The following is a 24291-nucleotide window of genomic DNA, read 5'->3' as shown; positions in this document are numbered from 1 at the left end:
TTCACTTACAAATAGACAGATAGACAGATAGATACTTTATTAATCCCAAGGGGAAATTCGCGCCGCCATCACGAACGATGAGGAATAGCACTGCACAGTGCGTCATTTTCAATTGCTTTGTGCCTTCATGTGCCCGTGTCGGCCGAATGCACATGCAGCCGCAAAAAGAGCTCCGTCACAGGTAAGCAGCTCGACAGGCGCCTGTCCATTTAAAGGCCTGGTAGAAGCCCCAGCTTGTAAATCCCAGCATCCTTAGTGCATCGCGCAGCTGTGTCATCTCAGAGGAGGTGACAGCAAACACAGCATGTCCCTGCTGAGGGGTCAATCGGATGATGGTGGAGGGTTTGTGTGCCCAATAAGCCTTGTCCTACTCTATGAGGTGCTTTGTCATGGACAGTGGGAGGTCAACATGTTAGTGCGTACCTGTGGTTTAAATAGTAACAAAACTTAACTGCCATTTTATTAATATGTTTTGAACATTTTGTCTATAAAGTAAGTAATAAAGCATTATGCGTTTTTGACAATTTTTCCAGCTAACCTACAAAAATCAGGTTACAAATATCAGCAGGAACAGAATTCGTTTGTAATTGCGGCCCACCCGTACCCGTAGTGTGTGTGCACAGTAGTTATCTTTTCATCTGTCAAAAAATAAATAAATAAAAATGAAGCAACACGTGTGATAAAGTCAAGGAAATAAAATGAGATCAATATCAGACGTGCCGAGCAAATTGAAAATGAGGAGATAAGGCTGTGGGCTGACTGGGTGGTCGAGTCGAGTTCCTTGAACGCCATTTCTAGATTATCTGTGGTTTTCTGCTTCTTTCTCTCCCACTTCAATGGGCAAACGAGAGACGCCAGAAGTTGGCACATGTCCCAAATGAGAACGACTCTCTGTGCCATCCTGAGTTCAAGTATGACAGTATGGGAATGGCACAGTGATTTTCACACCTGCTGAGATGTGCCTCATAACTAGAAGATAACGTGAAACCTCGCACCTCAGACCTGCTCTTTTCATCGCCTACCAGTATAACGTTCAGTTCAATTCGCTTTGTTATGACCATCGAAGCTTTCGTAGCTGAGCTGGAGAATCAAACAGAAATTTCTTGTTCACTCTGCTTACCATTTCAATCATGTTTTCCTCCAACTCTGCAAGTCTGCCAGTTTAGTGTTGTAGACTTCATTTAGATGTGAACACCCACCTCTGTCTTTCTAAAACGGTTTTCACAACAGCTGATCAAAACTCCGTGATGGTGCTTAGAGGTCCAGCAGGGCAACGTTTGTGTGCCCACATGGTGGCCGGCAGCTTAACACTCTGCACCTGTGCAAGAGACTGGGCGGTCTCTTGGTCTGGAACCCCTACAGATTTTATTTTTTTCTCCAGCTTTTGGAGTTTTTTTTGTTTTTCTGTCCACCCTGGCCATCGGACCTTACTCTTATTCTATGTTAATTAATGTTGACTTATGTTTATCTTTTATTGTGTCTTCTATTTCTCTATTCATTTTGTAAAGCACTTTGAGCTACATTTTTTTTGTATGAATATGTGCTATATAAATAAATGTTGATTGATTGATTGATTGAAGGACCCCACAATTAAATCCAAGTGTGTATTAAATTTCTTCAATCTGAGTTCACGTCCATGAAAACAGAAGTGCAAATAAATACCAACGGCAAGGTGATGTAAAGCCTGTAGACGCAGATATGTGATGTGTGATGCTCTTATAACTCCCGCATTAAAAGGTGTACAAGTGAGGATGACCCTGAAGGAGTCACAAGCTACAGTGAGGCACATTGTAGACTCTGTGCAGGTGATAACTGTGACTGGGTGCTTCACCAGCTCAATGGGAGAGTGGCCAAGAGAAAACTAAAAAGGTCAAATAAAAAAACACAACACACCGGGCATCTCTACAGGAAAACTCAGCTGGACGATGGCTCTGTGGTCTGATGAGAGCAAAACTGAGCTTTTCAGTAGTTCCAGAGACAGGAGGAAGACAAAAATAAATAAAAAATCTTCGAGCAGAGCCAATATGCTTTGTCGGACACGATATCACCAGGGGCCTCGTGTACAAACTGTGCGTACGCACAAAAACGTTGCGTATGGTCGTTTCCACACTCACATCAACTTGGCATAAAGCCACGCACATTTTCACCCCAACTCAAACCCTGGGGTACGCAAGTTCTCTGCTCGGTTTGGCAAACTGGTGGCACCCTGCGTCAAAACAGTGCTACTGTTCCTGGGTGGCTTCCCATTATTTTTTAGATTCACATCCCTGACTCAGTTTTATAAATACACTGAAATTAACCGCATATTGTTTATTAGTTTAAGGCGTCTGATCGTAATTAACCAGTAACAATATAATGGTGCACAGAATGGCCAAACTATTGTGAATACCATAACTGCTTTAGCTGCTCAGTGCACCACTCAGAGTATTTTAACTCACTGTATCCGAGTGTGGAATCGCAAATCTACAGCAGCTGATCGGATTATCGGTACACAGCATCACGCACACGATGCCTCAGCCATGCTGTCTATTGAACTGTTCTCACATGACAAACGCTTCAGAGCCTTTCCTGTACGGACCTCGCGGTTCACAAACAGTTTCATCCCAAGAACTCTAACCGCACTTCATCAGTCCATCAAGTGCTCCTTGTAGACCTGTTTATACGCATACAGTGGTGCTTGAAAGTTTGTGAACCTTTTAGAAGTTTCTATATCTCTGCATAAATATGACCTAAAACATCATCAGATTTTCACTCAAGTCCTAAAAGTAGATAAAGAAAAACCAGTTAAACAAATGAGACAAAAATATTATACTTGATCATTTATTTATTGAGGAAAATGATTGAATATCATTGCTTTCAGTATCTGGTGTGACCTCCCAATAACTGCAACTAAACGTTTCCAGTAACTTTTGATCATTCCTGCACACCGGCTTGGAGGAATTTGAGTCCATTCCTCCGTACAGAACAGCTTCAACTCTGGGATGTTGGTGGGTTTCCTCACATGAACTCCTCTCTTCAGGTCCTTCCACAACATAAGGTCAGGACTTTGACTTGGCCATTCCAGAACATTCAATTTATTCTTCTTTAACCATTCTTTGGTAGAACGACTTGTGTGCTTAGGGTCGTTGTCTTGCTGCATGACCCACCTTCTCTTGAGATTCAGTTCATGGACAGATGTCCTGACATTTTCCTTTAGAATTCTCTGATATCATTCAGAATTCATTGTTCCATCAATGAAGGCAAGCCGTCCTGGCCCAGATGCAGCACACCAGGCCCAAACCATGATACTACCACCACCGTGTTTCACAGATGGGATGAGGTTCTTCTGCTGGAATGCAGTGTTTTCCTTTCTCCAAACATAACGCTTTTCATTTAAACCATAAAGTTCTATTTTGGTCTCATCCGTCCACAAAACATTCTTCCAATAGCCTTCTGGTTTGGCCACGAGATCTTTAGCAAACTGCAGATGAGCAGCAATGTTTTTTTTGGAGAGCAGTGGCTTTCTCCTTGCAACCCTGCCATGCACACCATTGTTGTTCAGTGTTCTCCTGATGGTGGACTCATGAACATGAACATTAGCCAATGTGAGAGAGGCTTCAGGTGCTTAGAAGTTACCCAGGGGTCCTTTGTGACCTCGCTGACTATTACACGTGTGCCTTGCTCTTGGAGTGATCTTTGTTGGTCGACCACGACTGGGGAAGGTAACGATGGTCTTGAATTTCCTCCATTTGTTCACAATCTGTCTGACTGTGGATTGGTGGAGTCCAAACTCTTCAGAGATGGTTTGTAACCTTTAACAGCCTGATGAGCATCAACAACTCTTTTTGTGAGGTCCTCAGAAATCTCCTTTGTTCGTGCCATGATACACGTCCACAAACATGTGTTGTGAAGAGCAGACTTTGATAGATCCTGTTCTTTAAATAACACAGGGTGCCCACTCACACCTGATTGGCACCCCATTGACTCGAATTTCACCTTCAAACTAACTGATCATCCGTGAGGTTCACATACTTTTACACTCACAGATATGTAATATTCGATCATTTTCCTTAATAAATAAATGACCAAGTATAATATCTTTGTCTCATTTGTTTAACTGGTTTCTACTTTTAGGACTTGAGTGAAAATCTGATGATGTTTTAGGTCATATTTATGCAGAAATATAGAAAATTCTAAAGGGTTCACAAACTTTCAAGCACAACTGTAAGTCCAATCACCCCACTGCAGTTATAATATTACACAACCTGAGCCACTTTATAAAGCGCGTATTTACAGGTGAAGACGACTGGCTTCTAAGTCGATTTAGATTCTTGGAGAATCGATCTTCTTGGAGCTCTCGATGTCATTTTTAAGATGAAACACCGTATAGTATGTTTATTACATTATACAGATAAGTTTTAAATTTCATTAAAATAAGGTATATTGTTAATAATTTAACATGTGAGGACACGGTGGACAGTGATAGCGATGAGCTGGCGCCCCCCATTCAGGGATTGTTCCTGCCTCGCGCTGTATGCTTGCTGGGACTAGCGTGACTCTGGATGGAATAATTAAACACGTACTACAAAGAGATTTCAATGTTCCTTAAAAGTTTTGAAGAATCGGCATTCTAAGCTTACAGATGGCTTGACGTTTATTAAAGAGCTGATTGTGTGGCGATTGGTTACTTGGAGAAAGAAAAGGAAGGACAGGAATTGGAGGTTAGTAAGTTTGACCGAGACGGGACTGCTGCAATAAATTATTTCATTGAAGGTCGCACATGGCGCAGCAAGCATCTTGCGGGAGGCAGGAACAATCACTCTCGTCGCTACCACTGCGCCACCGTGTCCCCATGTTTAATAACATGCCTTAACTCCTATCATTATGAAAATTATATCATTTATACATCTTAAAATTTTGTTCAGAGAGCTGTAATATCACGAATGTAATGGATTCTGTGTCCTGTCGGAGGAAGAGAAAGCCTGTTTAAGAAGCACGTAGTGATTCACACACATAAGAGTATAGAAGAACACAGATAATACAAAGCATTTAACGTGCTACTTTAGTTACTATGGGATCTGAGAAACTAGTAAATTAAACGATTTAAACATGAAGTTTATGACGTTCTACTTTAATGACAAAATAAACTATGAGATTAAAGTTGACATTTCGCACTTTTTTCCCCACTGTGTCCCTATTTTTTTTTTCTCTGTACCCTAATAAGCTTTCATATGACACTCAGACGGTGGGTTACGACTCCCCTTTTCACCGCAACCTTGATATCTGATTCGGGCACTGTGGCGACTTTGTGAACTTGAGCTTTCGAGTTACTCTGACATGCTATGTCACTCGATCAACTTCCTTTTGTTGTTTATTCCACTGTTTAAACCAACTAATAGCACGTTTTTCCTTTGCCTCCACTTGGTATTTGCTGAAATTCTTCTTTCTCCCCCCGTGCTTTTGTCATTGTCTTTTCACAGAGCGCAAAACATAAGGGTCTATTTATATTGATTTGTATATTCAAAGAGGAGTAATTGTGGGAGGAGTCGGGTGGGGTGGCAGGCGTGTGCGTTACATTTCATACTGACTGGGATTTATGTAGCAGAACAACGTGGAAGTTGGCGTACGCACAGATTTATGCATCTGGATTTCTTTGTGCGTACGCACATTTCTGCTTTTGTCTGTATGCCATGTTTGAGTGTGAATTCTACGCACGCTGTTATGCATGAGGCCCCAGGGCAGTACGTGCATTTATTGGTTTTCTAATGAAATCAAAAATAGAAGCCACAAAAAATCAGGCTAAGTACCTCAATAGTGCAGGCAGGAGCCCCAAGCCCATACCGGCCCTAAATCAATCAAGCAAAGGATTCATCTAACATTTACTATCTTCTCTGTTTGACAGTTGATCTGCTTCAATGGAATTAGCACTTCCAGTATCAGTCTTTTATACTTCCTACCACTTTTTGTCTAAAAAAATTCCTTTATTAGGTTATGATGTTGGATGTGTGCACCATCTGTTGGAAAGACACTTTAGAAGTATGCACAGCAAACACTTTGGAGTGGGTGTGTCGATAATGAGGCCCGTGAGAATGCAAGTCACAAGGGATGACTTAGAGATTGTGGCCTGCAGGTCCTCTCTGTTCAATTCATTCCAACAAGGTGACGCTTTTGCATTTAGAAGAGAGTGCTGGACCAGTAGGCCACTGGGCCTGCCAGTCTTATTAAAACTTGACTGTTTTAATGGGTGTTTTACACAGAAATTGCAGTATCCCACAACTTATTTTTTCTCCACCACTAATAACCACAAGCAATTCTGGGACATTACTAGTGTCATTAAGAGCTTTGGTTTAAAAATTTATTTCATAATTTGCTAAAAAGTCATCACTTGGCTTGAAACAATTTGGGGTCCATCCTGGTCTTCCCAAGTTCATCTTGCTAAAGCCTCATAATCCGCATTACATCCTAACTTGGCAAAGGAGTCCACCTCAGAGGTTGCTTTGGTGTACCTTATGGGCAACCCCTGGTGAACAAGATCCATCCATCCATCCATCCATTTTCTAACCCGCTGAATCCGAATACAGGGTCACGGGGGTCTGCTGGAGCCAATCCCAGCCAACACAGGGCACAAGGCAGGAAGCAATCCTGGGCAGGGCGCCAACCCACCGCAGGACACACACACACCAGGGACAACTTAGGATCACCAGTGCACCAAACCTGCATGTCTTTGAACTGAAGAAACCCACGCAGACATGGAGAGAACATGCAACCTCCACGCAGGGAGGACCTGGGAAGTGAACCCAGACGGGTCTCCTAACTGTGAGGTGGCAGCACCACCGTGCTGCCCGATGTCTTAATCATTTGGAATATTTTAAGCCTGAGGCCGACCGAAGGATGTCACTTTATAGTCTGCAATGGGGGTGCGGTCTTAGGACTTACCACTTTATTTGAAGCACTTTGCCAGTAGAGAATCAGAACCTTCATCTGCACTTTGTCTCGCATGGAGCGGTTCTTGCTGTCCTTTGGCTCCTCAAGTTGCACTTCCAGCATCCCATCAGTGGACTTCACTTTAGTAATGGTGGGAGGGCTCAGTTCTCCTGAAAGAAAGGTCAACCTCCCCATTACATGGACTTCAAGGCGGCAAAGGCATTGCAACTGAAATAAAATCAACACCACCGGCACTCACCACTCCACACACACACATTCAGCCGCCTCCATTATGGAGATGCTGATTTCATTTTCCAGCAGGACGTGGCACCTGCCCACACTGCCAAAAGTCCCAACACCTGGTTTAATGACCGTGGTATCACTGTTCTTGATTGGCCAGTAAACCCCAAAGAGAATCGACGATGAGGGACAACAGAGCCAACACTGCAGACGAGCTTCCTTAGCACCTCAGCAGTGCCACAAGCTGATCGCCTCCATGCCACGCCACATTAATGCAGTCATTCATTAAAAAGGAGCCCCGACCGAGTATGGACGTACTTTTCAGTAGGCCAACATTTCTGTACTAAAAATCTTTTTTTATTATTGCTCTTATGTAATATTGTAATTTTCTGAGATACTGAATTTTGAGTTTTTATTACCAGTAAGCCATAATCAGCAAAATGAAAAGAAACAAAACATTTGAAATACATCCCTGTGTGTGTAATGAATCTATATAATATATTTCTGAATTGAATTACTGAAATAAATTAACTTCTCGATCATATTCTAATTTATTGAGATGCGCCTGTACTAACCATTTATGAAAGGCGCTATATCAGTGGTTAAACATTCCTGGTGTCCACTCATTCCTCACCTTCTTTCTCTGCACAAAACTCCCTCTCCACCCACGCCGATGCTGACCCGTTGTCCATGGCCTTCACTCGCAGATGGTAGATTCCATGATAGATAAAATACTCAGAAAAGTCGCACTGGGTGTTTGTTGTGTTGGCGCACACCTCATTCCACTTTTCTGGTCCATAGTCTTTAGCATAGCCCCTGTTTCAAAAAGAGGGAAAAAAAGAAGAAGCTGCTCATGTGCTACTTGGAACGTCTACTGAGAAACTCGGGCCATCAGCCTTGGTAAATATGACTGTGAGCAACCAAGACCACCGTGAAAATCCTGCAGCAAACTTCCAAGGCCTTCATGTGACTGGCAGTGGCGTCCTGCTCTGCTCTTTACTGGACTTTCATCTTTGGCTGTGGACGGGTGGGCTGTTCAGTTTGCGGCTTTCCAGCTGGTTTGTGAAGTGCATGGAGAGACCCGACGATGATTAGAATGAGGATGCAGAGGTGCGTCACTTTAGTGCGGGCACATACAGGTGACAGGCCCACAGGATGACAGTCTAGGTTCATCTTAAAAAGAGGGCACGTGCCAATGGGGGCGCGGCCGGGAGCACACGAGGGTCAGCAGAATGACCACACGGGCTACGGTGCTGTGGTGGAAGCAGACAAGGCCGTTCTGCATTCTCTGAACGCTTAGGAGCCGCCGAGCTGAGGTGTGTTGGGGCCGACTGGTCTGCCAGACCCCATTAGCAGACTGACCGGGGTTGGTTCTGGAGAATTGTGGGTGTGTGAAAGGCGGCATTGAATTATTTTTATTGAGCACTTAGTCCTGCTTTAAATTATTTATTGCATATTAAATTTGTAAGAGCAGCTAGTGAAGGCAGAGACTGCAGTTGTGGAGGATGCGCCCGGCTCAACAGTCTATAAGGTTGCATGGCATTATGGGTACAGCGGCAATGAAGAAGCCCTGGCAGAACAAATAAAAAGCACATCCGCGCCTGTAAATAATTTGGAAAACATCACTTGGAAGATCCTGCAAAGAAAATAACAATAATTCTTTTCATTTATATAGCGCCTTTCTCAGTACTGAATTCACTTTACACAGTGAGTAGGGAGCCACTTCAGTCACCACTAATGAGGAGGATCCACCTGGATGATGTGACTGCAGCCATTTTGGCACCAGTACGCTCACCACACATTAGCTGTTATGTGGTGAAGGGGTGACAGAGACAACCAATTAGGGGGCCAGAGTGACCTGGCGATGGTGTGCTACTTACCCAGGACATCGGGATACACCCTAGCCTTTATGAAGGATGCCCAGGGATCCTTAATGACCACAGAAAGTCAGGCTCTCAGTTTTATGTCTCATCTGAAGGATGGCACCATGTTTACAGCCCAGTTTCCCCGTCACTGCACTGGGATCCACATTTAGACCAAAAGGGTAAGCGCCCCCTGCTGGCCTCACCAACACCTCTTTTGGCAGCAACCCAGCCTTTTTCCTAGATGGTCTCCCATCTAAGTACTGGCCGGGCCTGGGCAGGCTTAGTTGCAGGTGGGTGACCTCCATGTGGTGTGGCTGCTGATGTGGCAGGAAGTCTGATGAGACTCAAGTGGAATGTTTTGTCTTGCATAGGAAGTAGGATGTGTGGGACACCACCAGCCCAGCACTGTGGCAGCATCCCGTTGTGGGACAGGCCGGACCGATGGGAAGATGAATGCAGCATCACACTGTCAGGCAGAAAGTGCAAACTGAGGAGGACAGCAACAGAACAAAGAGCCAAAGGTGACCACGGATGACCTGGAGAGGCCCAGTCACAGTCCCAACTGTGGGGAGACGTCACCACCACTCCGCACCTAACCTGGCACAGCTTGAGCAGTTCTGCAAAGATAAAGGGGCAAATCTTGGATCCAATACTTTTGGCCACGTGTGTATGGATTCTACCAGGGTAGGCGGACTGGATGTCTTGTCCTTTTTAGAGCTCTGTGGACATTTTCTTTTGAGTTTTTTCTTTCTATGGTTAGGGTGAAGTCCACACTCAAAGTAAAAGCTGTAAATATGTTCCTGCACAACCCAAATGTGCGCTGACTTTACTAAACTGCCTCCCCTGACCTGCGTTATGCAGGTGCACCTGAGCACGTTGTGAAGGCCCTGGGAAGCTAACGGCCGGCCGAATGCTCCAAACACATCCATGGATGACCTAACTGTTGCAGGGTCATCTCTGACAAGTCCCTGTGAAGAAGGGAAAGACCCAAACACATCAAACACACACAAGCTTACTGTTTCTGGTCAGAATGAACTCACGGGAGGAACTCGGCCGTGAAGAGGACGGTGGTCTTCCACAGGGCCGGCGCCCAGTCCCACTTCAGAATATACTGGGTGTTCAGCGCCTCCATCCTCACGTTCTCTGGCTGAGGTACAATTCTAGCAGCTGGAAAAGAAACAGGAAACAAAAACGTTAAGGTCAGGTGTGCTGCTGAACGTCAGTGGAAGACCAACTGGAATCTGACAAGCTGTGCCTTCAATGCTCATGAACTTCATCACATTCAGTCGAGGTCCCGCATGTGAGCTTCAGACCAACCTCAGGCCCGGGGCCATTTCAAAATAATTAACAAGCATGGGTAAAAGGACCAGGGAAACAACCAAAAAAGGGCAGAGCTGGGGCAGAGGGTCCAACGAAACCGTGACAGGAAAACCAACAGCGGCCAATGCTACCTGGACCACCACAGGACACCAGACCAGGGAATCCCCACTGGCTGCAGGTTTTTACCCTCCGTTTTTTTTTTTTCTTCATTCTGTGTCTCATTAGCGCCCTCCTCCTGCCCTGTAAGGCACTTCTGATCTTTCCTAAGGTGGTCTTCTTCCTGCTGTGCCTGCCTGTTTCTAGACTGGAAGTCCATTCGAATCGCACTGGGCTTCGTTTTCATTACCTAATCGAGGCTCACGTCTCTTCATTACTTCCTCAACTCTTTCACACTGGGATGGCACAATCCCACCAGGCCCCTGGAGTTTAGAAGACGAGGCTGTGCCGGTAACTGCTGGGCACCCCTCTTCACCAAGTGGCTTATGCAAGAAGTGGAGGTGGGCTGCCAGCACAAAACCACACACGCCATTTTGCTTCATTTCTTAGAAGACCGCCGGGGTGTTGTGGTTAAGGCTGCAAGTTGTGTGGCACACGCGTCCTGGGCAGGCTGCAAATTTACAGTTGAGCTGATCCTTTCATCTGCTCTGACTAGGAGAACAAAATGAGCGGGGGGCTAGGAAATGAAATGTGACCCAAAAAAAAAAAACAAAGTAGAATATGCGACCCACCTGTCCTCGGTGCCAACGCCTTAAACCTCCACTCACCCTTGCATTTCAGATATTTCACGTACAGAATCGTCTGAAATAACTGGAAATACTCAGGATGTTCTAATAAGACGTCCAAAGCTGAACAACAAAACGGATCTCTGTGAGACTTGACCCTGACGTCATTAACGGCCCCCTTTCCTAACTTCCCCTTCCATTTGGGACCGGCCATTTGGCCGTATGTCGGTCATCAAGTGCACCGGTCATTACAAATGGCACTCTGTGTGTCAGGTGGGGGTCACCGGTGCAGGGGAGCACAAAGCCATCTTCACGTCTTAGTGTGTGCGAGGCAGTGGGGACCGCGACGCCGGTGGGATGTCATCACTGGTTCAAGAGTGAGCGGTGGTTGGTTGGCTAAGCAATCAGCAGTGTGGCGTAACTGTGGTAAATGGCAGAAAACGTGCTGCCATCTCTACGTGGTGTGACCCAAACGCCTGCAAATCGCCTTCAATGAAAGTCGTCGCCGTGCACTTAAATCTCAACGTCTGAATCGTTTCATTTGTAAATTTAAACTGTGGAACAGAGGAGGAAATCAAGGAAAAAAAAATAAAATAAAGTGTCTTTGTGCCAAGCGTTGTGGAGGGCACTGGGAGTGCATGTGGTTTGGTAATTCCAGTGTCATCTAACAGTCTTTGTCTTGATGAGAGCTGGCCTTTTGGAAGCCGCTAACACGCCACTCATTGGTTATTAATCGGTGTCACGGGGAGTCGACTTGCACTGCTAGGAGGGTCAAGGGTCAAGTTCAGCTAAAGCCACTTATTTCGAGCTGATTTTCCAGTCACGCCAGCTTTTCAGTGTTTACGCCGTTTCCACGCATTTCCTTTATTCGTTGTTGCTGTCTGATCCTGCGCTGCACTCTGACAAATCGAAGGCGTTTCACTGCTCGCCCTTTTGCGATGTTCCTAAAACACAGGGCTGCCAATTAGTGTTGGATCGACGCTAAGATTTTGACTTACAATAATAATACTTTCCATTTATTTAAAGCTTTCTCATTACTCAAAGAGCTTCACACATTGGGGGGGCCGCTTAGGTGCAGCATCCACCAGGCCGAGGTGGGCAATTTAGTCTGAAAATCCTAAGACACGCATCTCTTTATGAAGGAAACCCAAGGATCTTTGCAACCACAGAGAGTCAGGACCTCAGTTTAACACTGCAGCCAAAGTAACTGCGCCATTTGTGCAGTACAGTGTCCCCCCGTCACTATACTGGGGCATTAGGATCCACACACAGACCACATGGTTAGGACCTCGTAAGCTTCTCCTAGGTGGTCTCCCATCCAAGTACTGACCAGGCCTGAGCCAACTTAGCTTCAGGTGGGTGACCTGATCTGAAGTGCATGTGGACTGGTATCGATGCCAGCTTTTGGACCACAGTACTGGTACGAAAATGGTCAGTCAGTCAGTCAGTCATTCTCCAACCCGCTATATCCTAACATGGGGTCACGGGGGTCTGCTGGAGCCAATCCCAGCCAGCACAGGGCGCAAGGTAGGAACAAATCCCTGGGCAGGGTGCCAAGCCACAGCAGACGAAAATGGTTCAAAGGCAAATCACGGATAACTCCAAAACCTCCCGGCCTTACTCCCGCTTCCCTGGTGCCGCACTATGCACTGCTAAATTCCTGATAGCATATAAAGTCCTGATCGCTTTGAAGAAATGGAGGGGGACCCTGATGAATTCTAGATTGGATCAAAGCAGTAAGGGGGTGTTGGGGTCCTGCTTGCACCAAAGAATAAATTCCAGATCATACCGAAGCCTGTGGTTTCATTTCGTGAAGTCTACGACAGGACGTTTTTCCACATCTGTGTTGCTGAAGGAAGGGGATTTTAAAATGTGTGTTTTTCGAGACTCCAGGACAGGTAAGAACATAAGAAATCTGACAGACAAGAGGAGACCCTTCAGTCTATCGAGCCCATTTGTTTAGCTAACAGCTCTGCTGTCCCGATATCTCATCCACATTCTCCAGGTTTCTTCTTCCACTCCATGTCTCGGTAGTTTGTCCCCAAGTCCCACATGTCACTGTGTAAAGAAGAGCTTCCTGTCTAGGAACACTGGGACTGCATTTTTTCACTTAAGAAATATAAGTAAAGTTAGACCTCTTATATCATTGAAAGATGTTGAGAAATTAATCCACGCTTTTGTGTTCAGTCGACTAGATTACTGTAACGCACTCCTCTCAGGACCACCTAAAAAAGACAGAAATCAATAACGATGAGTGCAGAATGGAGCTGCTAGAATCCTAACTGGGAAAAGAAAATCCGAACACATTTCTCCAGTTTTGATGTCACTACACTGGTCACCTGTGTCATTCAGGATTGACTTTAAAATTCTGCTTATGGTTTATAAAGCCTTAAATAATCTCGCTCCATCTTATATATCAGAGTGTCTGACATCTTATATTCCAAATCGTAACCTCAGATCCTCAAATGAGTGTCTCCTTAGAATTCCAAGAACAAAACTTCAAAGAAGTGGTGAGGCGGGCAGGCGGCCTTCTGCTGCTATGCACCTAAAATCTGGAATAGCCTGCCAATAGGAATTCACTAGGCTGATACAGTAGAGCAGTTTAAAACACTGCTGAAAACACATTACTTTAACATGGCCTTTTTATAACTTCACTTTAACTTAATACTGATACTCTGTATGTTCAATTTCCTCATAATAATTATTCACAGTGGCTCCAAAATCCGTACTGACCCCTACTCTCTCTTCTGTTTCTTTTTCCAGTTTCTTTGTGATGGCGGCCTGCGCCACCTCCACCTACTCAAAGCTTCATGATGCTCCAACATTGATGGACTGAAAGCCAGAAGTCTACGTGACCATCATCATCATCATCAAATCCTTCCGTGAGAACCCTAAATCCAAAGAGGACTGTTTGACTTATGTGAGGTAGATTGCCCAGAGGGGACTGGTCAGGTGGTATTGTGGTCTGGAATCCCTGCAGATTTTAGTTTTTTCTCCGGCCGTCTGGAGTTTTTTTTTTGTTTTTTCTGTCCCCCCTGGCCATTGGACCACCTTACTCTTATTCTATGTTAATTAATGTTGATTTATTTTATTTTCTTATTGTGTCTTTTAATTTTCTATTCTTCATCATGTAAAGCACTTTGAGCTACTTTGTGTATGAAAATGTGCTATAGAAATAAATGTTGCTGTTGTTGTCATCAGATTTAAATTGCACCTTGGGCGTTGTATCATAGCAACAGTACACCAGAATGGCAGCACCCATAGAAAAGCCACATGGTGTCACCCTAACCCAGACCTCAAATCGCTGGACTCCATGGACCGCCTAACCCTAAACACGTTTCTGAGGATTCATCCAGGGATGTTATATTTCAGCTGCACGCACTTCCAGACCCTTACAGTGACTTTCTGATTTTCACGGATCTTTCACCAGCGACTTCAGCAAGAGGAACAGAATTTGCTCCCTAAACGGCGCTACTTTTCAAGCATGGCATATTTTATAAATGGGGCTTTCCTGTGAAAGAAGGGCGTCCCGGCAGCAGCCATTACTGTAACCCATGAGGCCAGCGGCTCAGGCACAGAGGCAAACAAAAAAAAAAAAACCAAACACGAGCAAACAAGTCCGGGGTGGAGACGCGCCTCGGGATGGCGCCTGCAGTCAATCATAAACCACGGGCACACGGCCTTTAAATATTTGGAGAAATGAGCTGAACTGGACTGGCAAAGCTTGTTGGCCTGAAAGACCTGCCCTAAGGTGCCCTGGCGAGTGACAAGGGAGATAAGCAGAGGCAGAGTTTGGGTTCGAGCACACAGCCTCCCTCGGGCGGGCACGTCTAGGACAAGCGAGCCCACTAAATAAACAGAAATAGAAAATCAAACACAGACAGAGCAGTTCATGAAGGGCACCGAGTCGACATGGCGGCAGGCCCCGTGCTGTGCTTTGGGATTTTTATCGTCCCCAATCCTGCTGCAGTATCTGGCCGGGCTGCCTGTCTTAGTTACAGTAAATGTGACAAACGTGTGGCCCGTAGGTCTGACGCGACTAAGAATATCTTGACGTGGCGCAACGTCCAGGGCTGTTCGGAGGCTTCACATACATTGTGTTAAAAGTTCCAAATCTTCTGCTAACTTTGAACTCTTTTAGCGCTGATTATTTTTTCCCTTTCTCTCCCAGTGCTGAATATTTTTCCAAAAAACTTCTGAAAAACACACAAAGCAATCGTTTCTCATGTAAGCCAACATGCTGTGTGCAGTGCCATGTTGGCGCGTGTTGGCACATGTTAGCATTAGTGGCCGTGTCGGTGGCAGCAGCAGCGGATCAGCTGGCGACCAATCGATCGATCAATCCACTGATGCCGGTACCGCACTTACGGTTTTAGATCTCCTGAACTGAACTCGCAGTCTGACAAGTCAAGAGTTAAACTCAAAATACTGAAACAGACGCAAGACATGGCGTCCACCGAGTATTTCGCTTCGCTCTCTCGCCAGATGTCGATGCCGTTCTAGATGTTGGTTACTCTGTGGTACTCTCACACACACGCTGGGATTCAATGCCAAGTCGATGAGTCAAACAAACCTCCTAGCAAAGACGACACACCTGTAAAGTAACAATTGTGTTTTCTCGATGTTTACAGCCCATTATCACACTCAACATCCGCCCTCAAAGCGTCACTTGTCACCTTTTGTTCAGGTCACACCGAGTCACATTGTGACTGCAGACCTGTGGAAGAGGGCGGAACAGTACAGAGCTGTGCACGCTGGCGTCACCGAAGCACAGAGAGTTGGCATTGCCCTCGGCGAGGACCTTCTGTGGTCCCTCAGCGCCCACCAGCTGGGTAAGAAATCCCAACAGCGCCTGGGCAGGTGAAGGAAATCAGGAATGTCAGCTGGGATCCATCATCATTCATACAGGCGAGGTGTCAGGGCAGCAACCTGTGCCAGTTACACCAGTGGAGGAATGGGCCAGAATTCCAGCAGCTTCTTGTGGAAGGCGGCCCAAGATGTTGGGTTCAAGTTTAACAATTTAAAGGCAATGCAACCAAATATGAACGAAGTGTAGAGAAACGTGTGAGCCACTGGGATTGTGATGTCTCTGTAGCACAGGTCACCCAGGTCTGTCTATTAAATAACGAGACTTCTATCTGTGTGACAACTCTAACGCTCGTCTGTCTCCATTTGCAGTTACGCACCCATGCAGCCTTGGCTTCTACTGCTCGATGGCGTGGAGCGGATCAGGTCCTGTCGGCTGTTTCAACACCTCAAACGTTTTCTTCTTTTTACTGCATCCATTGACTCAGAAGGTGTCTCTTTACGCACCGATTTCAATTTGCGAGACATGCGGCCTTCCCCATAATCCTCGGTCAGCATTTGAAAAGATTCCGTTGGCGTTTTGCTCGATTTTACTAGAAAGTTCAGACGGACACGTTGCTCCATTTTTAAACTTAGCAGGATTCCGGCGCATGAGGGGAAAGACAACGGCATGAAACGGTGACTGGCCATCAACTAAACGGCAGAGGGTGCTGTCGCTTGTCGTGCGGGTTTGGACCGGTTTAAACCTGAATGGGAACGGCTCAGAATCGGCTCTCACTGCTTTGTTTATGAGGTAGAAACACAATCTCGTTATTTAATAGACAGGCCTGGTGTACAATATATATATATGTGTGTATATAAAAGTCAATGTGTGTGTGTAGTCAAAGTAAAACGTATGTGACCCCTAGGAATTCTCTCTGTTTCTGTCCAATTCCCACATAACACCTGCTCGTATCTTCATGTCAGTCCCCATAATGAACACACACCGTCTCCTAGAACTCAAGACACACAGATTTTCAGAGAAGTGTTGACCGTATTGAGTAAATCGTTCAAACTGTGAAACTGAAGGTTGGATAAAGTAAGTGAACCCTCAGCTAAGGACTTTTTAAAAAGCTCACTGCAGTCCAAATTTCGCACACCATTTAATGAGACGAGTTCAGAGGTGTGGAGGTCCAGAATGACTTTGATTGATCACAAACACGATAAAGTTTGACTTTTGAGCTTTTGACAAGAAGCACATCCAGATGGGAGTCACGCCTCGCACTAAAGAGCTCTCTGAATCTCCCGGGACTCTGCCGGCTGCTGGTTGTGGCCCCCCGGGGTGATCCTCTGCGCCTCTCGAGGGGGTTGGGGCTTCTCTGGTGATGGCCTCCCTGGGGTCTCCGCGCTCTGGGGTGATCTCTGGGCTTGAACTCCCTCCATCTTCTGTACGTTTTTGGGGGCAGGTCTGTGGCCCTTCACACTCACGACTGGACGCTCCTATAGAGAAACGTTACACATACAAGCGTGCGTACGCACACAGGTGCTCACTTGGTGCTTTCAGAAGTATGACTTGGACGTCTTCAGCACATGATCTAAGGTTGTGGTTGGCCCTAAACGCCTTAGTAATAATTACTGTGTGGTTGTCAGCAGACATTATTACTTTTATATATCTTCATGTAGCTGATGCAGCAATGTTTTTGTCTTGTGGTTTCTCTCTCTTTCTGCAGGTCTAGAAGCGGATTCTGGTTCATTTATTGTTTATTCTATACGAAACCCCCCCCTCCCCCTTTACCTCCATCTCTTCCTTCTCTCTCTTCTTTTTCTTTCACTTTTGTCTCCGTGTCCGGTTCGAATCTTAAAAACATCTAAAAATATTTTTTAATAAAGTTTTGGTATCAGGCGTGACATCAGCAGAAGCTGTAACGCTCCACCCGAGAGAAAAACTGTAAGGCTAGTCGCCAGCATTCAGACATCAATTCTGATTGCTTCACAGCCGAACAGGACACGGTAAAAAAAATAAAAAAGAGCTACGATGGAGAATTGTTCATAATCTACATGAGGCTGGAAAGGGTTACAAAGTCCTCTCAAAGATCTGAGATCTTCATCAGTCTACTGTTAGGCACGTTGTCTATAAATGGAGACCGTTTGGTATTGTGGCTACTCTGCCTAGAGGTGGTTGCCCTGCCAAGATGACCCCAAAGCAAAGTCAGCGATGAGGTCAAAAAGAACCCCAGAGTGACAGCACAGGACTTGAAGAAGTCATCAGAACTGGCTGACATCTCCGTTCACGAGTCAACTATACACAAAACACTGAACAAGAAAGGAGTCCATGGCAGGACACCAAGAAAGACGTCACTGCTATCAAAAAAGAACTTTGCTGAACGAGCACTTAGACACTCCAATACGGAACTGGGAAAATGTTTTGTGGAGTGAAGATACTAAAATTAAACTATTTGGAAGGAGCAAGCAAAACTTCAATTGGCGTAATAAGGGCACCACATATCAACATCAAAACATCATCCCTACGGTAAAGTATGGTGGAGGGAACATCAGGATTTGGGCCTGCTTTACTGCATCGGGGCCTGGACAGCTTGCCATTATCAAGTTCTCCATTCACAAATTCACAAATTCTCCAGGATGATGTGAGGGTTTCTGTCCATCAACTTAAACTCAGAAGAGGCCGGGTGATGCAGCAGGACAACGAGCCCAAACATGGCAGCAAATCAACAGCACGATGGCTTCAGAAGAACAAACTCGGCCTTGTGGAGCGGCCCAGTCAGAGCTCAGATCTCAGTCCTATTGAATGACTTGAAGAGAGAGAGCCACACAGAAGACGACTGAAGAATATGAAGAGTTAAGGCAGCTCAGCAGAGAAGAATGGGCTCAAATTCCCCCAAACGCACGATGTGCAGGTCTGATCTGCAGCTACAGGAAGCGCCAGGTTGAGGTCACTGCTGCCAAAGGAGGGTCAGCCAGTTATGAAATCCCAAGGTTCACTTACTTTTCCACTACCACTGTGAACGTTGAATACGTTTGTAAAATAAAGACATGAAAGAGTAGAATTGTTTGTGTGTCTTTGTCTTAAGCTCATCGTGTAGATCAGGACCAGGGACTCCGATGAAGAGCAGATCACTTTTATGACCAATTCACGCAGTAAACAGGATCATTTCACACGGTTCACAAACTTCTTACTTTGACTGTATGGATGATCCACCATCACGTCTGAACGGCTGGAGTGATTTTCATGAAACTTGGTACACATGTTCCTCATTGGTGGCCTCCTGAGTAGGGTGGGGGGTGATTGTGTGGTCTTGTAAGCCAGTTACCATTCAGTTGACACTCGGAACGACCACCAGAGGGCGAACTGAAGGTGACTGCCAGGATTCTTTATGTTTGAGTGCCACCACTGCGCCCGCCTGTTGCTTTTGACATTAAATCGAGTTGGCATACAACTATTTTTGGGACTCATTCTGTCTTTGTGACTCAAACAGCCACTTATATATAAACGTCTATGGTGGGAGTGTGTGCGTGCGTCTGTCCGGCCCGGAAGTGAGACGTCGAGTCGGGGTGAGGGCTCCAGCAAACGAGACCAGCACACCAGCAAAACGAAACCTCCAAAGAAAGACAAGTCGCTTAGCTGCTAATGCACACACGATGTTAGCGCGTCGGCAACATGAATCCTCATAGCAGAGAGATGCCCAGAGTGGTTTGGGCGATTTTAATACTTTCTAGGATCCTGTGCTTAGTATAAAGCAGGCGACTGCCAGCATTCTTTATGTTTGAGTGCCACCACTGCGCCCGCCTGTTGCTTTTCAAATTAAATCGAGTAGGCCGGTTCAGAGCGTCAACTGGATGATAACATACACAAGACAGCAAGACAAGGACATTAGTGAGTCTTTACTGTTTGTTAATTTATTTTTAAAGTTTTTATTTTTTTAATTATGTTGTTCTCAAACAATAAAAAAAAAAAAAAAAAAAAAAACACGTTATTTTCCTCCCGGGCAACGGCGGGTATTTCAGCAAGTGGTCGATAAAAAGTGACCTACTCTGAGGTCTGTGAACATTGGTGGAAAAGATGGCATCTGCCCTGCACAGAGCAGACGTCTTAAATGACAGGCCAAATGCAGAGTTTGTTAGGATAAAATCTGTGGAGGGCTTCAATGGTCAGCTTCCAAAGTGGGCCCTGTACTGGACTGGCATCCTGTTTCCTGCTCGGCAACCCAGTGCTGCCGGGAGAGGCTTTAGCCCATTGGGACCCCAAAATGGCTGTGAGGTTATGCTCCATTACATTTCACTCACACTTCTTATTTAAAAAGTCAACCACCTGCTACCCTTGACTACCTCTCATCAAGCTTTGTGCCCCCCACTGATGGTGGCTGCCCACTCCCTTGATGCCCTTTGTGACCCTCATTAAGTATTCACGTGGTCAAAATGTGGCGACAAACGGTCTGCACTTGAAAAAAAGCTGCAATATAAAAATGTGAGTGAGACCCCAAGTGAGTCACGTCACCTGCTGGCACTCACCCTGAGCAAAGAGGAGAACAGCTGGGCGATGGCGGCGTTCAGTGTGACAGGTGCTGCACACAAGGGCCCATTCAGTCAGTCCACCCCTGCACAGGCCCAAGGGTGCCTACTGCGGTGGTCTCTGCGGCATTTCATCGCTGGTTCAGTAACCCCCCCCCTCTGACTCTCTTCAATGCAAACACAAGCGAGTGGACCAAACAAAGAGAAGAGCAGCTGGAAATCCCCTCAAGCGTGTGGCCCACAACACCTGTGCATGTGAACGTCTGAGACCAGGAGCTGCGGCTTGTGGGTTTATGGATTTTATGGTTTATACACACACAGACAGACACACAGACACACACACACACAGACACTGGAGGTGTTTGCAGGGCTCCTTCGTAACGCAGTCTCACATCTTTGTTTCATTTCTGTGCTATGTGTTTCATGTGTTTCTTCCCATTTGTTCCCTGCTGTAGTCAAATGGCTGATCGTGTCGGCGTTGGCACCTCATGGCACTCCGGTCCCGGCCCAGTCTGTGTGATAAGTGAATGGTCACAAAACTCTGCCAGTCCCTCCCGTAGACTTGGGCTTCTCCTCAAAGCTCAAGAATGTGCAATGAAGTTCTTCCTCGCATGTGCCAATCAACACGGTGCATGCCATCTGTCTCTGACACAGTGAGTGCGTTTCACGGCACCTTATAACAACCCGCTTATTCAAAGAGACCCGAGTTTCAAAAACGCCATGTAAACCCGGCGTGAGGTTGGCTTCCAGCCAGAAAAGGAAGCCATAATGGAAGGACAAGAGGTGTCTGCTGCCCAACGTTCTATTCTTCCCCTTGCACACAAGGTGGCAGCATCCCACCAATGGGACACCCATAGGCACATCTGCAGGGCAGGATGGGAATTGTAGTCCTATGGGTCAGCCCTGCTGGAGTTCTTGGGTGCCGCCAGGGGAAGCTACCAGGGATCAACATGACATCTTCAAGAGACTTCCACCTGAGCCGGAAGTGCTTCCAGTGTGCAATGCCATGGCCGATGTAGTACTGCCAGGTTTGGCATTAAAGAAGTTGTAGAAGCAGGCAGGCATGGGCATCGTCGGTGCCAAAGGCGGCACTCGGAGTCTCAGGACAGGCAGCAGAGTTCTTTATTGTACGACGCGCACACAGACTCACTTCTCACACAAGTCGTTAGTCTTCCTCATCTGCTCCAACCCCTGTGTGTCCATCATGTCTGTCTGACAAGGCCTGCCTGGACTCCCTACTGGCGAGAGTTATAAAGTTCAAATGCCCTCTCTCCGCCTTCCTTCCCAGTTCACCTGCATGTCTGCCCTTTGACTTGTGAAGTATTGGTGGTTTTCGGCTCATACAGAATAATAAAAATGTGCAGACGGAGCCTTTTGAATCCTAGCTCTTCCACCTTGAGTGCTTAGTGAAATACAATCGTTACGTGCTCACGTGCCTAGAACACTCCTGGAGTGCGCGTCGATTACCAATCTGAAGAATACGCTTCACTATAAAGCCGAGAGTCGGGAGGAGTGTGGACGAGGCTCCAAGGGAGGTGCGGAAGGAAGCAACAGAGGAGTTCTGGGAATTGTGGACAACGGTGGAGACGGTCTTGTGTTTGAACCCAGGGTTGGGTTGTGTAGTTGTGTCTGGGGAGTTTGGGCTGCTGCTACGCCCCCTGGTGGTCACAGCGTTTTCTGGTTAGAGAAACCGGGTTAACAGACGTCAAAGCTCTCTGATGTGGCGGGTTACAGTTGGGATTTCGGAGTCCACGCTGGTCTACTGCACTCCGGTCACCTGCTTGGCTTCACATGAGCTTTTAGGCAGAAGAGTCCATAAGGATGAATTTTGTGAGGAGTTTGCAATATCCCGTCTGTTGGCTGACATAATCCCTCTTAAAATTTCAGAAATCACCACATCTATGTCGATGAGCGGACCGCAGAGTGCTCAACACAATCTCGAGACGTTTGGTTACTTTTTAAAGGAACGAGGAACTTAACACGATATTTACTTATTATTATTATTATTGACAATATTCCTGCAGCGGCACCGGGTGGAAGGAGAGACGCTCACGTAATTCGGTACATCACCCCTTAACCGGGCTCAATCACACAGCCAATCAGAGCAAGGCGAGCCGCGTCAGTTTAGCGATGTCAGCTATTGATACGTGCAGACGATGTGATCGGGGGACACAGTAGCCATACCGCGAATCATCGGGGGCTCGCAGCCCACAAATCACTACACGTATTTATAGGACACAACAAGAGCATCGCCGGCGTCAGGCTTGTTTTTGGATTCACGCCGGCCAAGAGCGAGGACGACATTTCACTCACTTTCACACAATTGAATGACCTCCAGAGGATTACCAGCTCACGTTAAGGCAGACTGTTAAGAAAGCAGACTGGGATACTCGCCGCCTCCTCCTGGTTACGTGTGTGCAAACACACCGAGTGACTGGGAAGTACGATGACCCGACCTCCGTATTTTTAAAACTCAACGGCGTAGCCACCAGGGGGCGACACTGCCAGATGGTGTCGCTCATTGAGTCAGCAGGTGAAGTGCCTCTGCCACACGTCCAGGCAGGAAGGGACCCTGAAATGCGTCTCCGATTCTGAAATTTCTGCAGAGGTGCGTCCATCAAGAGAATCAAAATGAAAACCTTCAACGGCTTGTTCTGAAGGCCACATCAGAATGGTGACATTACTAAAGTCTTCCTCCCTTGGTCTCGCCCCCTCTGCTCAGTGCCGTGTCTCTCCCCTGATGAGCTGCCCCTGTGTGTTGGAGGTCTCTGTCATTGAGGTCCACCGATAGGAGAGAGAAAACCAAAATGAAGACAAAGTGGCACTAAAAACCTGTTTGGGACAAAATTAGAAAGAGGACAAGGCCACCGCACGGGCACTGGGCAGAACACGCTGGGGACTCAGTGCAGTCTGTCATACTGAAGTGGATCAAGCACCCCACACAAACGGCACTGACGGCTGGCACCACACTGGACTCTCTGTTCACTCAAGGGTGAGGACGTGCCCGGCTCAACCATCTCCAAAGAGTCTACCCACCTGGAGATCCTGCAAAGGCACATCAGGGAGTCTTGTGCTCCAATGAGACTAAAGTGGAAGATGGCACATCAGCCAGGTGACGGTCCCAACACTGTGGCAGGGCCACACAAGGACTGCTGTGAAGATGAACACGGTGCCACACAGAAAGAAAATGGAGGAAAACCTTGCTGCTCTCTGCCAGAAAGCTGCCAACTGGTGAGGACGTTTGGCCGACGACATGCCAAGGGGCCAAAGCTACAATAGAGCGGCTCAGTCGGAGTCCTGACCTCACCTCACGTACCATCTGTGACGAGACCTCAAAACTGCAGGCCACTGCCACTTGCCAGCAACCCTGGCACAGCTTGAGCTGTTTTGAAGGGGCAAACAAATGGAGAGACTCATCAAAAACATGAAGTGCTGTACTAACTGGCGAGAGGTGAAGGGGACGTGGCGAGGGGAGCAAATATTTACAAATTGTTGACCTTTTAATCTTTGTTGGCTTTATAATTTCTCTTTTGTTTGGGGGGGAATTTTTATGTGTGACACTCAACCCAATCGAGATCCCAGGTTGTGACGATCATTGAAGTGACAAAGTGCTGGTCGCTTCTTTGAAGCGCATGTGCAAACAGCTGGCACTTACAAGAAATGATTAAAACAGAAAAAACAATTCAAAACAAATCGTCTGCACGCCCGAGCACGAGGTCACCGCAGAGCCACTCCTCACCGCAGCGCATTTGTGCCCCATCAGCAGGCGTGACATTACGGCAGTCAGTTCTGGGAAGAGCACAGGAACAAATAAGAAGAGACGAGCTTCTGAGAAAGCGAGGGGGCGGTCGATGCACACCTTGGCACAGCGGCGCTGGGCGAGACTCGACAGCAGATACTGCAGGGCATTCAGCTCGATTGTGAAATCC

The 24291-nt window shown here is 46.6% G+C and overlaps 1 protein-coding gene across 1 annotated transcript in view; it reads right to left on the bottom strand.

Annotated features, from left to right (window-relative positions):
• LOC120524100 (interferon alpha/beta receptor 1a-like) overlaps positions 1-24291 on the bottom strand; it is a 68348-nt gene that overhangs the window by 8221 nt on the left and 35836 nt on the right. The window contains exons 2-4 of the mRNA XM_039745967.1: positions 10049-10175; positions 7778-7959; positions 6916-7073 (exon numbers count right to left, since the gene is read on the bottom strand). Of these exons, the coding sequence (XP_039601901.1) occupies positions 6916-7073; positions 7778-7959; positions 10049-10175 (467 nt within the window). The remainder of the gene's footprint in view (positions 1-6915; positions 7074-7777; positions 7960-10048; positions 10176-24291) is intronic.

The sequence above is a fragment of the Polypterus senegalus genome, chromosome 2, assembly GCF_016835505.1.
Source record: "Polypterus senegalus isolate Bchr_013 chromosome 2, ASM1683550v1, whole genome shotgun sequence".
Classification (NCBI taxonomy): domain Eukaryota; kingdom Metazoa; phylum Chordata; class Cladistia; order Polypteriformes; family Polypteridae; genus Polypterus; species Polypterus senegalus.
The sequence above is the reverse complement of the archived record's forward strand: the minus strand, read 5'-3'. Positions and strand labels throughout refer to the sequence as shown.